Source organism: Macaca nemestrina, chromosome 10, assembly GCF_043159975.1.
Source record: "Macaca nemestrina isolate mMacNem1 chromosome 10, mMacNem.hap1, whole genome shotgun sequence".
NCBI classification, from domain to species: domain Eukaryota; kingdom Metazoa; phylum Chordata; class Mammalia; order Primates; family Cercopithecidae; genus Macaca; species Macaca nemestrina.
The window spans coordinates 130,641,005-130,654,751 of NC_092134.1; the positions used below are offsets into that span (position 1 = coordinate 130,641,005).

The 13,747-nt window shown below is 40.2% G+C and overlaps 2 protein-coding genes across 5 annotated transcripts in view; one reads left to right on the forward strand and one right to left on the reverse strand.

Annotated features, from left to right (window-relative positions):
• Window positions 1-13,747, reverse strand: part of LOC105465902 (small integral membrane protein 10 like 1) — a 295,615-nt gene that overhangs the window by 115,802 nt on the left and 166,066 nt on the right. Inside the window, exon 3 of one of the 4 annotated variants that reach the window (XM_071072211.1) lies at window positions 4,249-8,543. The exons of the other annotated variants lie outside the window; for them this stretch is intronic. Within the exon in view, the coding sequence (XP_070928312.1) occupies window positions 8,540-8,543 (4 nt within the window). The 3' untranslated portion in view covers window positions 4,249-8,539. Of the gene's footprint in view, window positions 1-4,248; window positions 8,544-13,747 lie in introns of those variants that run through there. 4 annotated transcript variants of the gene reach the window in all.
• On the forward strand, window positions 984-4,259 carry LOC105482333 (basic salivary proline-rich protein 2-like). Its single transcript, XM_071072205.1, has 4 exons — window positions 984-1,071; window positions 2,003-2,038; window positions 2,555-3,012; window positions 4,147-4,259. Exons 1-3 carry the CDS (start codon window positions 1,008-1,010, stop codon window positions 2,992-2,994), a joined length of 540 nt encoding a protein of 179 aa, XP_070928306.1. The 5' UTR covers window positions 984-1,007; the 3' UTR covers window positions 2,995-3,012; window positions 4,147-4,259.

Genomic DNA, 13,747 nt, shown 5'->3' on the forward strand with positions numbered 1-13,747 from the left:
TCTTTGCTATTGTAAATAGAATTCCCTTTCCTAGCCAAGGGAAGCTGTGAGAGATGGCACCGGGAAAATCAGGTCACTCCCACCCTAATACTGTGCTTTTCCAATGGTCTTAGCTAACAGCACAGGAGTGGGTGAATTTTATAGAATATTCTAGAGAAAGGGAAGAGCATGAAGGAAGTTTTAGTGACACGACATCAATGGCTCCCTTATAGAACTCTGTATTCAGTTTTCTCAGGTCTAGAAATCTCCTGGTGGTTTCTGTGTCCACTTGCATTAATAGCAGTTAAAAATACTTTAAAATACTTTAAAATGCAGAATTTTAGGCTTCCTGTGTTGTACAGCACCAAGCCTTGCCTGAGCTGAGTGAGATCCACAGAAGCTTGAACAATAGCTGTAGCCTGAGCAGGCTGCGGGGCAGCATTCTGTCATCTTCGTGTGCCCAGGAGTGTGCTGTCCTCACACATCTCACAGATAGCAGAAGCCATCTCTATCGCATCAAAAATTTAGATAATTTTTGTCTTCCCTCAATCACCTCACAAGAGAGGGACATAGGCCATAAAAGATCCGGAGATATTGACCATCTTCACTGCTGGCTGTAGCATCGCTGCTCACACACACATAAACAGAAATAAATAGCACAGTGGAAAGCGGATAACAGTCTTATGTAAAAGATTGAAACTCTCATGGTATCTAAAGTTCAATTATGACACAGTGCTGGCGGCTTGGACACAGTTCCTTGAAAACCATAGTTCAAGTCCTAATTGTACCTTTTAGAAAGAAGACACTAGCAACATATCCGACAAAACCCATCCCTCTGGGCTAGAGTATCAAAGAGAAATAAGGGATTCACATGACCTGCAGCGAACAAAGCAGAACCCAGTCTCTGAGGTGGTGAGGCCCCACCAGTGTGGAGCTCAAAGGTGTCATTGTTCTGATCCTCTTTATAAAGGGAGCTGCCCCGTTCCTCCCAGCACAGAGTTGGGAGCACCTCCAGAGCCTCCTGCAACATGCTGTTGATTCTGCTGTCAGTGGCCCTGCTGGCCCTGAGCTCAGCTCAGAATTTAAATGAAGGTAAAACAGAAGGGGGAGAAGATGCGGTGACCCTGATTGGGGCTTAGGAGGGGATAATGGTAATTAGGGGGAAGAGAAGAGAATGAAAACCCAGATTGGGCTGCAGAGTTTTCATGCCTGGGATCAGGAGACCGATTGCACCCTCATTCCACACTAAGGGTTTCTAATTTATTTAACGTACAATGAAATCCAATGAAGAATTTGTTCCAGGGGAATGAGAAGGTAAGATTTGCATTTATAGAGAGATATGATTGTGCTGTGAAAGATGCAGTGGAGAATGCAAGGCAGATTCAGAGAAGTCCAGTTGTGAGCATCCTATACTGATCTCATTAAGTACAGAGGAATGGTGGTGGCTTTGCTGTGCGGTGGATCAGCGTGGATGATGGAAATAAACACACATCAGAGATACTGCAGAGACAGAACTGGATGGAACACTTGTCTCTGTCTAACTAGAGATATAGAAATATCAGAGCCAATCATTGTCGTTTATCTCTCCCCTACATGCTGTATTTCAATGTGCTGGGAGTGGGATGGGTAAGATTGTATTGAAATGATTACTTCTGTTTATGCCAATTGAGAAAGCATGCGTACAGAAGCAATGTATTTATAGGAGGTGGAGGGCATAAGAATACCAAACTATCACATTGAAGTCCCTGGCATGTGTAAACTAAATCCGCATTAAGTCTTGAGGATGCCAGGGAGGGAAAAAAGGGGCTCTTCTATGTTGAGTTCATGGTTGTTGCTCTGTGTCATAACAACCGTGCCTCATCTTTCAGCTTCCTCCCCTTTGAGCAGCTTCACAGACAGTGGCTGACGAGTTAACTTAGGGGATTCATGGGGTGGTGAGAAGACCCTTTTCCCTGTAGAACACTTGTGAGTCTTGAAAGATTTGAGATGTAACTTTTCCCATCATCCTGTGCTTCTCTTCTAGATGTCGGCCAGGAAGAATCTCCCTCCCTAATATCAGGTAAATCCCAGTTCGTTCTCAATCTGTTTTAACTGTCTTTTTCTGCTCACAAATGGATCAGCTCTCCAGTGTCTTCTTATCAACACTTTTCTTTCAGGAATTGATTAATGTTAGTGCCACTAATAAGAGGCAATCTTCATGCAAGCTTGATTCTGGGGACCGTGAGCAGGCCACCAAATTGAATGGCAGAGATGCTTGGCTTAGATGACAACAGGAGTGGGTTGACTCATCCCCCTGGCCAGGAGTGCCCCCTGGGAGATGACAGACGACTGGGCAGCATCCTCATTCTGACTCCTCTTTATACTGAGAGTCCCCCATCTGCTTTGTTGTTCCCCAGCGTTCTATTCCAGAGATCTATGTCTTCACCGAAAATGCAAAGAAATTAGTGTCTTGGTCCCATTTTTGTGCGTTTCCCCCTTCAGCTTGTTACCCTAGCTGATCAAAATTTGCTGCAACTATTCAGTGAATCTTGTGTGGGCTTTTACTCTGTCTTTCCCTTCTCTCTTTCTCCTTCAGAACATCAACAAGGACAACCCCAGCAAGGAGGCAACAGGCCCCAAGGTCCCCCATCTCCAGGAGGGCCACAAGGACCACCCCAACAAGGAGGCAAGAAACCTCAAGGTCCCCCACCTCCAGGAAAGCCACAAGAACCACCCAAACAAGAAGGCAAGAAACCTGAAGGTCCCCCACCTCCAGGAAAGCCACAAGGACCACCCCAACAAGGAGGCAACAAACCTCAAGGTCCCCCACCTCCAGGAAAGCCACAAGGACCACCCAAACAAGGAGGCAACAAACCTCAAGGTCCCCCACTTCCAGGAAGGCCACAAGGACCACCCCAACAAGGAGGCAATGCCCAGCAGGCTCAGCCACCTCCTGCTGGAAGGCCCCAGGGACCACCATCCGCTCCTCAAGGGGGCAGACCCGCCGGACCTCCCCAGGGACAGTCTCCCCAGTAATCTAGGATTCAATGACAGGTATGATTCCAGTTGATTCTTCACCAAGTGCTCTAATTGCTACGGGTCTCCAGCTTTACTGTGACAAAGAATCAACTAAAAGCCCATTGACATCGTATTGTCCTAGAACCCATTTCTAAAGATTTGTGTTCAGGTATTCTGGAAATGGGTAACAAGGCCCTATATTTGTAACAAGCTCTTGAAGGAATACTGATGTTGAGAAACAACGTTCCAAATAATCTGTCTTAAATTGTATTGGCAATGAGGAAGTAGTACCATGTTCACTCTGGCACTCTGTTTTCTGTTCACGAACTCAGAGACCTCCCATTTAAAGTTTTCACCTGAGCACTGTTTGCTCTGTCCTGCCTCACACCAGCCTCTCTAGTCCAGTATTCCTGCCAAGTGGTCCCTGAACTTTCAGCAACTAAATGGTGTCTCATGTTTTAAATTCTTACTTTTCAGTAAGTACGTGATTAAGCTTGCAACAAATATCTAATGGAATGGAAAAATATGAAGCTAAATTTAAAGGCATAACTCATCCTACCTGCCTTCTCTCCTTTAGAAAACTACCACTGTTAACTTAATGGCATCTTCTCTTTGAAATATTTATGTGTACGTAAACAATTAGAATAGTTTTCCCTCAGAACTAAGATCATAATTTATATGCAGGTACATATGTTAGTCATTTAAATAATACATTTCCTTGGACATTTCCACATGAGTAAATCTCTTAAGTGGTTATCTGTTTGCTTTGATAATTTTACGCTATTCCATTATGTGGTTGCACTGTGATTTCTTTAACCAATCCTTGTCACTGGACACTGAGGGTGGTTTCAGCTTCTCACTATTATAGAATATATTCCAGTTACCATTGTGTAAATATATCCCTGAACAAATTCAGCAGCAAGTAATAACAAGCCAAGAATGATCTTATCTTTTCATCATGTCAGGAACAATTTGGAACACATTTTGTGCAAAGGAAGGGCATCAAAATAGTGAACACACAAAAACTTAGGAAGGAAACATAGGAGGTAGAGGGATGGGGAGAGAGGGGATGGGCTCTCATGTACTCTACTGCAGTAACACCAGGGAGGAATTAGATATTTCCTGCCATGTCAAGTCTGGTCTATGAACTTCCTTGTTGGTTTGTTTCAGGAAATGAATAAGAAGACGACAGTGATTCAAATGATTCAAATGCCGTGACGTTGGAAGAAGGTGGTCATAGCTGTAACTTCAACATACCAATAAAATCATCAGCTTGCAATTTCTGATTGTGGTGTCTGTTTCTCAATGTTTGTGAATGTGGGATCTGAGGACCAAGAGGACATTCTAAGAACATCTAGGAACCCTTCTCCTTGATGCTCCAGGAAGCTTCCCTCCTGCTTAATCCTAATTTAGCCAGCTGCCGTGAAAAAAGGTTTTAGTGTTTCTCTACTTCCCTGACTTCTATTTTTTTCCCCCATGAGATGGAATTTTTTTCACCCAGGCTGGAGTGCGGTGGCACAATCTTGGCCCACTGCCACTGCATCTCCTGGATTCAAGGTATTCTCCTGCCTCAGCCTTCCAAGTATCTGAGGTTATAGGTGCCCACCATCATGCATGGCTAATTTTTGTATTTTTAGTAGAAATGGAGTTTCACCATGTTGAACAGGCTGGTCTCCATCTCCTGACCTCAGGTGATCCACTTGCTTTGGCCTCCAAAACTGCTGGGATTACAGGTGTGAGCCACCATGCCTGGCCCTTCCCTGACCTGTGTAGCACAAATTGAAATTTTAAAATTATTTTCAGATTGTTTACTGATATTCCGGTAATCTTAAGGACAAAAAACACAACAAGTGCATAAAAGTCACAGAAGTTGAAAAAAATTCTTACAATTTCTAAGAAATTGAGTTCGGTTTCAAGGGAATGAATATGGTTCTATGCTTCTTATCCCCACAACCCTCTCTATCACATTTACCCTATTTTATCCCTGATCACTTCTCTCCCTTTCCATGTTCCTCACCATTCTTTAGTGAAACCTGAATGGATTTCATTAAAGAATCAACATGATTATAAGGAGCAAAGAATTTGGACATTCTCAGATTTTAATTAAGACCTAACTCTTTTTCTTAATGTCTCTTGACTCTTAAAAGGCTACTTAGACTCTCAGGGCTTCAATTTCCTCATCTAAAATGAGAATAATCATAACAACCACGTTAGAGTATGGAGGCTAATGAGATAACATACATACCAAAAACCTTGCAGGGACTGGCATGTCTGCTTCTCAGGCAAGGAAGGTTCAATATTAGAAACTGCCTCTTTGCCCACTGACAGCCTCAGATAATTCACTAAGAAGTCAGAAAAATCAGAACGGAATGATCTCACCATAACCACCACTAAGTTGAGCAACCCACCTTCAGTTGAAGCCCAGGTCTCTGGCTTCTCTCCTATTATCATAGGGAAAGCCTTCCTACCCCCACCTCTTAATATCCCTCCTGATCCAGAACCACATTGCCCCATGAAGGATTTTGCTTCTGCATGTGACCCTTTTGTCTCCTGGTTCTTACATCTATTATTTCAATCAGCCATAGTCTGCTGAAACGTCACCCATTTCTATAGAAGTCTTCCTAAGACTCTTAGTGATTCTTTCCTACCATAATATTTGTCTCCCGTTTTATTGCAAAAGTTCTTGAAACTTATCTGTGTGATTATTTCCCCATCTCCCCACTTCCAATGTTTCCTTATGCACACCTTATAGATGGTTTTGTTCTTTCCAGTTCTAGTCTGTGAAGGTCATCTACGGCCTCCATTCCACACATTTCAGGAATCGTTTCTCAGTCCTGCATGTCTTCCTTTCCCTCAGAAGTTTAACACCATTGATCCTACCCTTCTTTTGGGACCACTCTATCAATCTTTCCAGGAATTTTCCCTTCTCTCCCAGCATTTCTCCTACCTCTGCCTCTTCCCTCCTACAGGTACAAAGTTCTTCCTCTTCCAACTCTTTTTTTGTCTTGATAAAGAATTCATCTAATTAATTAAGCAAACTAGGATTTTTTTCTTGACTCTTTTCCTTTGATCACATTACATCTAGTCAAATAAGCTATGTTATCATTGTGAAGTTCAAGCTTCAAAATGATTTCCTACTGCAGTCTGTTTCATCACTTTCATCTCTATCAGCCCACCTCAGCAAGCCTCATCTGCAGTTTACACCAAAGAGTTCTATTTATTTCCAAACGGTCAATTACCCAACTTGACTGTTTAAAAATTATATTACCTTTCTGTGTTTTCCAGTTGATTGCTACCACTTTTACTCTGTAAGAATCGGATGCTTTAAAAATTTTTTTTGAGACAGAGTCTTGCTGTTTCCCAGGCTGGAGTGGCGGGGCAAGCTCTCAGCTCACTGCAACCTCCGCCTCCTAGGTTCAAGAGATTCTACTGCCTCAGCCTCCCGAATAGCTGGGATTACATGTGTGTGCCACCACACCCAGCTAATTTTTTGTATTTTTAGTAGAGTCGGGGTTTCACTAAGTTGGCCAGCCTTGTCTCAAACTCCTGACCTTGTGAACCACCTGCCTCATACTCCCAAAGTGCTGGGATTACAGATGTGAGCCACTGCACCCAGCTGCTAATTTTTACCTATGCTAAAGGGCTATGTATTGCCCCCTAACTCTCCGTGTAATTGGGGGATGCTCTACACCTAATTCATTCTGCTATGGCCACACTGGTCATTGTTGTCTTTTTATGGTGGGGTAGGGAAGCAGTATGCTTAGATTTTCTGTTAATGAAAATAAATATTTTTGCACAAATGCAAGTTTGATTTTGTTACACTGATGACGTAGTGCTTAAGTGAAGGCATTAGGGTACTCATTGCTCAAATAACAAACACGGTATTTATGAATACCTCACTATACAATCCCTCTGCCTCCCATACTCCCAAGTATTCATTATCCATCATTTCACTCTCTACATCCACGCAAACATGTTCTTAGCAACCACTTACCAGTGAGAACATATTATATTTGATTTTCTATATCTAGCCTGTTTTGCTTAAGAAAATGACTCCCATTTCCATGCATATTGTCACAATATGTGTGATTTTATTCTCTCTTTCTGACTGAGTAGTATGGTATTGTATATATATAATTGCATTTTAATCCAACCAATCATTGACGGATACATTGTAGATTCAGTATCTTTGTTACTGTGAATGTTGCTACAGTAAACATACAGATAAAGGTATATATTTGATACATTGACTACTTTTCCTTTGAGGAGATATCCAGTAGTAGGATTGCTCAATGGAAATGTAGTTCTAGCTTTAGTTCTTTGAGAAATCTTACTGTTTTCCACAGAAGCTGTACTAATTTACATTCCCACCAAGGGTGTGTAAGAGTTCTTTCTCCATATGCTTGCCAACAGCTGTTATTTTTCACCCTTTTATTCACAGTCATTCTGACTGAGGTAAGATGGTATCTCATTGTGGTTTTCATTCACATTACTCTGACATTTAGTGATGTTGCACATGTTTTCATTTACTGTTGTCCATTTGTATGTCTTCTTTTGAAACACATCTATTCATGTCCTCTGTGTATTTTTAATTGATTTTTGTTTTTGTCGTTGAGTAGTTTGAGTTCCTTGTATACTCTGCATATTAGTTCCCTGTAGGATGCATAGTTTACAAATATTTTCCCTCTGCAGGTTGTCTGTTGACACTGTTGATTTATTTTGTTTGTAGAATATTTTAGCTAAATTAAGTGCCATTTGTCCAATTCGGTATTTGTTGCCTGTGGTTTTCAGGTGTGACCTTCACACTTAAATGATTACCTGAGTGGATATAGGATTCTAGTTTGATTGTTACTTTTACATGGAGTTTTTAAACCCCTCTTCCACCACAGCAGCAAGGAACCATCTTGGAAGCAACGAGAAGCCCTCACCAAACACTGAATCTGTTGATGCCTTAATCTTGGACTTCCTGGCCTACAGAACATTGGGGAAGAAATTTCTGTTCTTTAATCATGACCCAGTCTACAGTCTTGTTAGAGCAGTAGAAATGGACTAACACACAACCCCATCTGATTAGTAAACATACATCTAAAAACCAAAACAAAATGAAACAACAGCAAAACAACAGGGTTGGACTGTCTTCTGACCTCTGTTTATCCATTTAGTTTCTGATTCTCTATATCTTCCAAATTGGACAAATGACAATTTATCTAAAATATTCTACAAACAAAATAAATCAACAGTGTCAACAGACAACCTGCAGAGGGAAAATATTTGTAAACGATGCATCCTACAGGGAACTAATATGCAGAGTATACTAGGAACTCAAACTACTCAACAACAACATCAAAAATCAATTAAAAATTTACATTCCCACCAAAGGTGTGTAAGAGTTCCTTCTCCATATCCTTGCCAACAGCTGTTATTTTTCACTCTTTTATTCACAGTCTTTCTGAGTGAGGTAAGATGAGATCTCATTGTGGTTTTCATTCAGATTCCTCTGACGATTAGTGATGTTGAACATTTCTATGACTGCTTTTCCAAAGTGGTATCTTCAAGATCTTTGTTATCTGTAAGATTTAATTAGATATAAGTCGACGTAGGCCTTTTTCATTTATTGTGTTGGGCACTCTGTATTTCAAGAAGGTCTCCCATGCTGGGCCCTGCAGTTGAGAGTGGGCCCCACACAAATACCAAAATCAAAGGCATTGTTCATTCCTTTTATCCTCATTAGTGTATATTTTAAAAGTTCAGCCACAAATAAAACATAGAAATTATAGGAGCAGGCACAGGCTGAGCTAACTGCTCTTCCAGGCCTGCTGGGGCAGGGGAAGAATTTGAAAAAACAATAAATTCACTGTTTCTACTCAAAGAGAATCAACTGAATTAGAGTAAGTGGTACTTTATCAAATCCTGGATGACTATCTTCACACACACTACTGAAAAAAATAGTTGAGAAGAGTAAGGTTACGTATCCTGTCTGTGGGAGGAAAACATGGGTGTCCCAAAGATGTTCACATTCTAAGGAGTATATTTTGTGTAACGATTAAAGGAAAGACATGACTGGAGAATTCTGTGTACATGTGTATAGGATTTAGGAAGAAACGTATTTATTCAGGAAAAGAGTGTTTATTATCTCATCTTTAAGGTTTCAGGGCAAGTTCTACCTTACCCATTTCCTATCACTTACACCTGAGTTTCTTTTGTGGACCTGGTTTCTTCTGACTTTCTTGGAAGTAAACAAATATAAAAGTAAATAGCAAGAAAGAGGTGGAGTACAGTAAGCAGGAATATAGGCTCCGAGAACTGATTGCCATCTATACCACTTATTATTATTTTAACAACTTTGGCGTGTGCCTCACTCAGCTCACCTATAAACCTGAGATGACAGTTAACAGTATTCTTACTTAATAAGCTGGTTCTGAAGATTGAATGGCATATAGTAAATGCTTAAGAAATATTTTTACTATAATCAGCCATGGCTACATTATGTTCATAGACTATGAATACCCTAAAATTGGCAAATATGTGTTTCTAAGAGAAAACATAATACCAAAATATATGAACCAGTGTCATAATTATGTAACCAGGATTCCACGAATTCATATGAACCCTTCCCAGACCAAAGGGACTTCATGAATTTACTCGATCACATCACAAGTCCATCCACTCTGTTAATGTTCATCTCTCCTGGGACACAACCCTCTTGTGTTACAGTCAAGCTAATTCAAGATGAAGTTGAGGAAGATTCTGCTTTCTGTCCAATTCAAAGAATCTCCCGCTTTTCAATAAAGAGAAAGTCATGTGAGTATGAAGGAGCTGACATATGAAATTCAAATCTGATTACCAGTGGAACAAAAAACTATGGTGGATGTGACGCACAAATGTGATATGGTCTAATTTTCATCTGTAAAAGGTCACCCTGGCTATTGTTGGGGGAGCTGATATGCGATGTAAAAAGAATGTCACTAAGACCTGCTGAAGTCTATTAACATCCTGCTGGAGAGAGAATCATGGCATGAGTCACAGCCCTGTAGTAGAGAATATGCAAGTGTTTATATTGCCATGTATTTAGAGGTGAGTCCACTGGATTTGCTCATGGCCCAGGGTTCGGTGAGAGAAAGGCAGACATGATTCCAATATATCCGAACAACAAAATGAAACTGCTGTCGCGGACTGAGAAGACATCGGGCAGTGTTATGGGCTGAATTCTGTTCTTCCTTATTCATATGCTGAAAGCCTTCACTCCCAGTTTCTCAGAATATGACCACATTTGGAGGCCAGAACTGAAATGTGTGGATTCACTTAAAATGAGACCGTTACGGGGGCACATAGTCCCATCTGATAGATGTCGTTATAAGAAGAGAACATTTGCATGCACAGAGAGACACCAAATATCCACATGCACCAAGGTAACCCCTTTCTGAGGACATAGGAAGAAGGCAGATGTCTAGAGGTTGAGGAAACAGGCCTCAGAAACACTGACCCTGTTGACACCATGATCACAATGAAACTGAAAAAGTGAATTTCTGTTATTTAAGGCACTACTCTGTGGTAATTGCTTAGGTAAGCATAACAAAATATTTTAGGGGAGAGAGGTTTTAAGATATTGAAATCAAGAATGCTCCTTGAGACATGTTAAGTTTGCAGGCATTTTAGAAGGCAAGTGAATTACTGAGGGCTTTGACTCATCTACAGGTGCCTGAGCTGTTGCTAGATTATGGCTCTAGCTTTAACCACTCTATCTCTGACTTTCAAATATTTGACAAAATTCCGTTCTTATTGGTTCTCATGAGTTTATAGCTGGTATTTATTCTCTTCTGATACATCCATCTCTTTCATCCACTGCAAGCACTGGAAAAGGTCAGGAAAAGGACTGAGCTGATGGGTATTTAAAAGCATCTCCTGCTGTCTTCCTGTATTCACCAGACAGGGAGAGTGAGGCACATCTGCCCTGCATTTCCCTGTGTTCCTTCTCTGTGACCTTCCTTTCCTACTTAAAGGGCTACCATAAGCTATGTAGGCTGGACTCCACATCTTGCATCCATTGCAAAACAGTGTCTGGTGAAACCGGATACAGATGATCCCAATGACAAAAATACATAGTATGCCCCAGCAACAACTCTCTGCTTCATTAATGCACATGAAGCACAGTTACAACTCTTTCATTTTCCACACATACGGAGAATATTTGGCAAGAGTCACTATATCCCTCCCTCCAAAATCATCCCTACTTACTTCAGGGAAAAAAGAGAAAAACCGAGAATCTGCCTAGTCACCTGGAAATCACAAAAGTATCTATAGCAAACTTTATTGTATTAGGAAATCTTTCTATAATACATTGGGTCTTAAAAAGATGATGAAAAATGGCTATTATATTTAAACAGCTATGCCTGGATTCCAACATTTTTTGAACCAAAATGAACTCAGACTGTATTGTTACAACATGTGTGAACAGGATTTACTTGGAAGCATCAAGAAGTCTAAGACAGTATTTTGAAAAAGCCTCTATAAGAGCATCATGTACTTGGATCAAACTATAGAGACTACAGACACCCAATTTGTGGTGAAGCCTGGGTAGAAGAATAGTGTAATAATTGATGCTTTACAAAAAGTGTAAGAGGATAGCGGTGAAGAAAATCAGGAGCTCACAGATAGATAACTCATTTTAAGCAAGGATGAGATGATTTCGAACATAAAGCCTACAGCAGCTGACCACTCATATTAACTTGCAAGGAGAAAATTCATCTTGTTGATACCATAATAGAAGAGGATTGGTGATTAACAGTACAAACAATAGCCAACACTGCACACTTCTCCATTGGTTCAGCTTACATGATTCTAACTGGATAACGAAAGACAAGGAAACATTTCCACCCAATGGATGTCCAAACTCTTGCACCAAGATCAGCTACAAACAAGAGCTTAAGTTTCCTCAAAATTCAAAAAATGGTATCAAGTTACTGAAGCATTTGTCCAAAAATTGTAACAGGAATTGAAACATGGCTTTATCTGTACAATCTGAAACCAAAACACAATCAAAGCAATGGCTACAGAGAGGTGTAAGTGGTTCAGTTAAGGCAAGATTGGATGGGCAAAGGGCAAAAGTCAGGGCCAAAGTTTATTTTTAAATCTCTCGGTGTTTTGCTTGTTGACTTTTTGGAGGGTCAAAGAATGACAGTAACTGCTTATAATAAAAATGTACTCAGAAAGGTAGGTGAAGCATAAGTAGAAAAATTCTTGGGAGAGCTGCATCAGAGTCCCTCACCACAGCAATGCTCCTGGTCATTTACCTCATGGAACAAGGAAAATTGTTTGAGAGTTCTGATAGAACCATATTACAGTTTTAGTTTGGCTTCTTTGAACTTCTTTTACTTTGTTTGTTTTTTATTTTTTTATTTTTGTATTTTTATTATTAGCATCTCCTTTATATGAATCAAGAAACAGAGACTTACAAGAAACTGGGTAGTTCTTTCAGCGTTGCACAACGAGGATGTTTCAGTAGTAGAAGTTCGTCACTTCTTTAACTCCTATCAATTACCACTTTACTGACATCTACATATTGTCTAAAAATGATGCTTTCACTATTCCAAACCCCTCATTAGACGCTGTGCTATTCGGAAGCATGCAGCATAACAATGTGTCTTTTTCCAATATGGGCAATACTGTCCAGTACTTGACAGGCACTCATTGAGGGCTAAACCATTGAATCACCAGATGAATGAATGAGTACCTCATATGGCCCCCTTTCTAGTAACACCTTTGACTATTGATTCATTTCTTACTAAATACCCAGCACAGTGTCACACCGTGTGAAATAAATGATACAACAATCAATTACATGCTTACTCCTACGTGGTACAACAGCCAGCCTGCTGCCATCTGGATGCTTGTTACAAATCCAAATTCCTGGGTTCCATCCCAGACTTGCTGAATTTGAATCTCATATATACTGAAGCTTGAAAAGCATCCCACAATACGTTGACAGTCAACTTGTAAAAACAAGTCAATGGATTTAAAAATATCACTTTCAAGAAACAGTGCTTCTTACAACTATTCTACAATATTTTTCCTGTGCAATCTCTCTTAGATTGCTCAAAACTAAAATTTTGAGGAAATGACAAAATAAGAACATGTAAGTGAAAGTTCAAAACTGAGGAAAAGAGAGAGCTAGTTTTGTGGGTCTGGAAACACAAAAACAAAAGCATCTCTGGGAATATGTGGTCATGAAAAGCACTAATAATTAGAGCAAATCAGACACAGATCAACTAATGATATGGCAGTCATAAATCAAATGTCCTTATGTAACTATGGTTATACGGAAATGAAGATACTTATTCCCAACATTATTCCCAACAGTGGATAAAGCAAGTCTTAATTGCCATCATGTTACACTTCATTATTATTATTATTATTTTTTATTATTATACTTTAAGTTCTAGGGTACATGTTCACAATGTGCAGGTTTGTTACATATGTATACATGTGCTATGTTGGTGTGCTGCACCCATCAACTCGTCAGCACCCATCAACTCGTCATTTACATCAGGTCTGTTTTATCAGAGACTAGGATTGCAACCCCTGCTTTTTTTAGTGCTATAAATTTCCCTCTACACACTGCTTTAAATGTGTCCCAGAGATTCTAGTATGTTGTATCTTTGTTCTCACTGGTTTCAAAGAACATCTTTATTTCTGCCTTCATTTAGTTATGTACCCAGTAGTCATTCAGGAGCAGGTTGTTCAGTTTCCATGTAGTTGAGTGGTTTTGATTGAG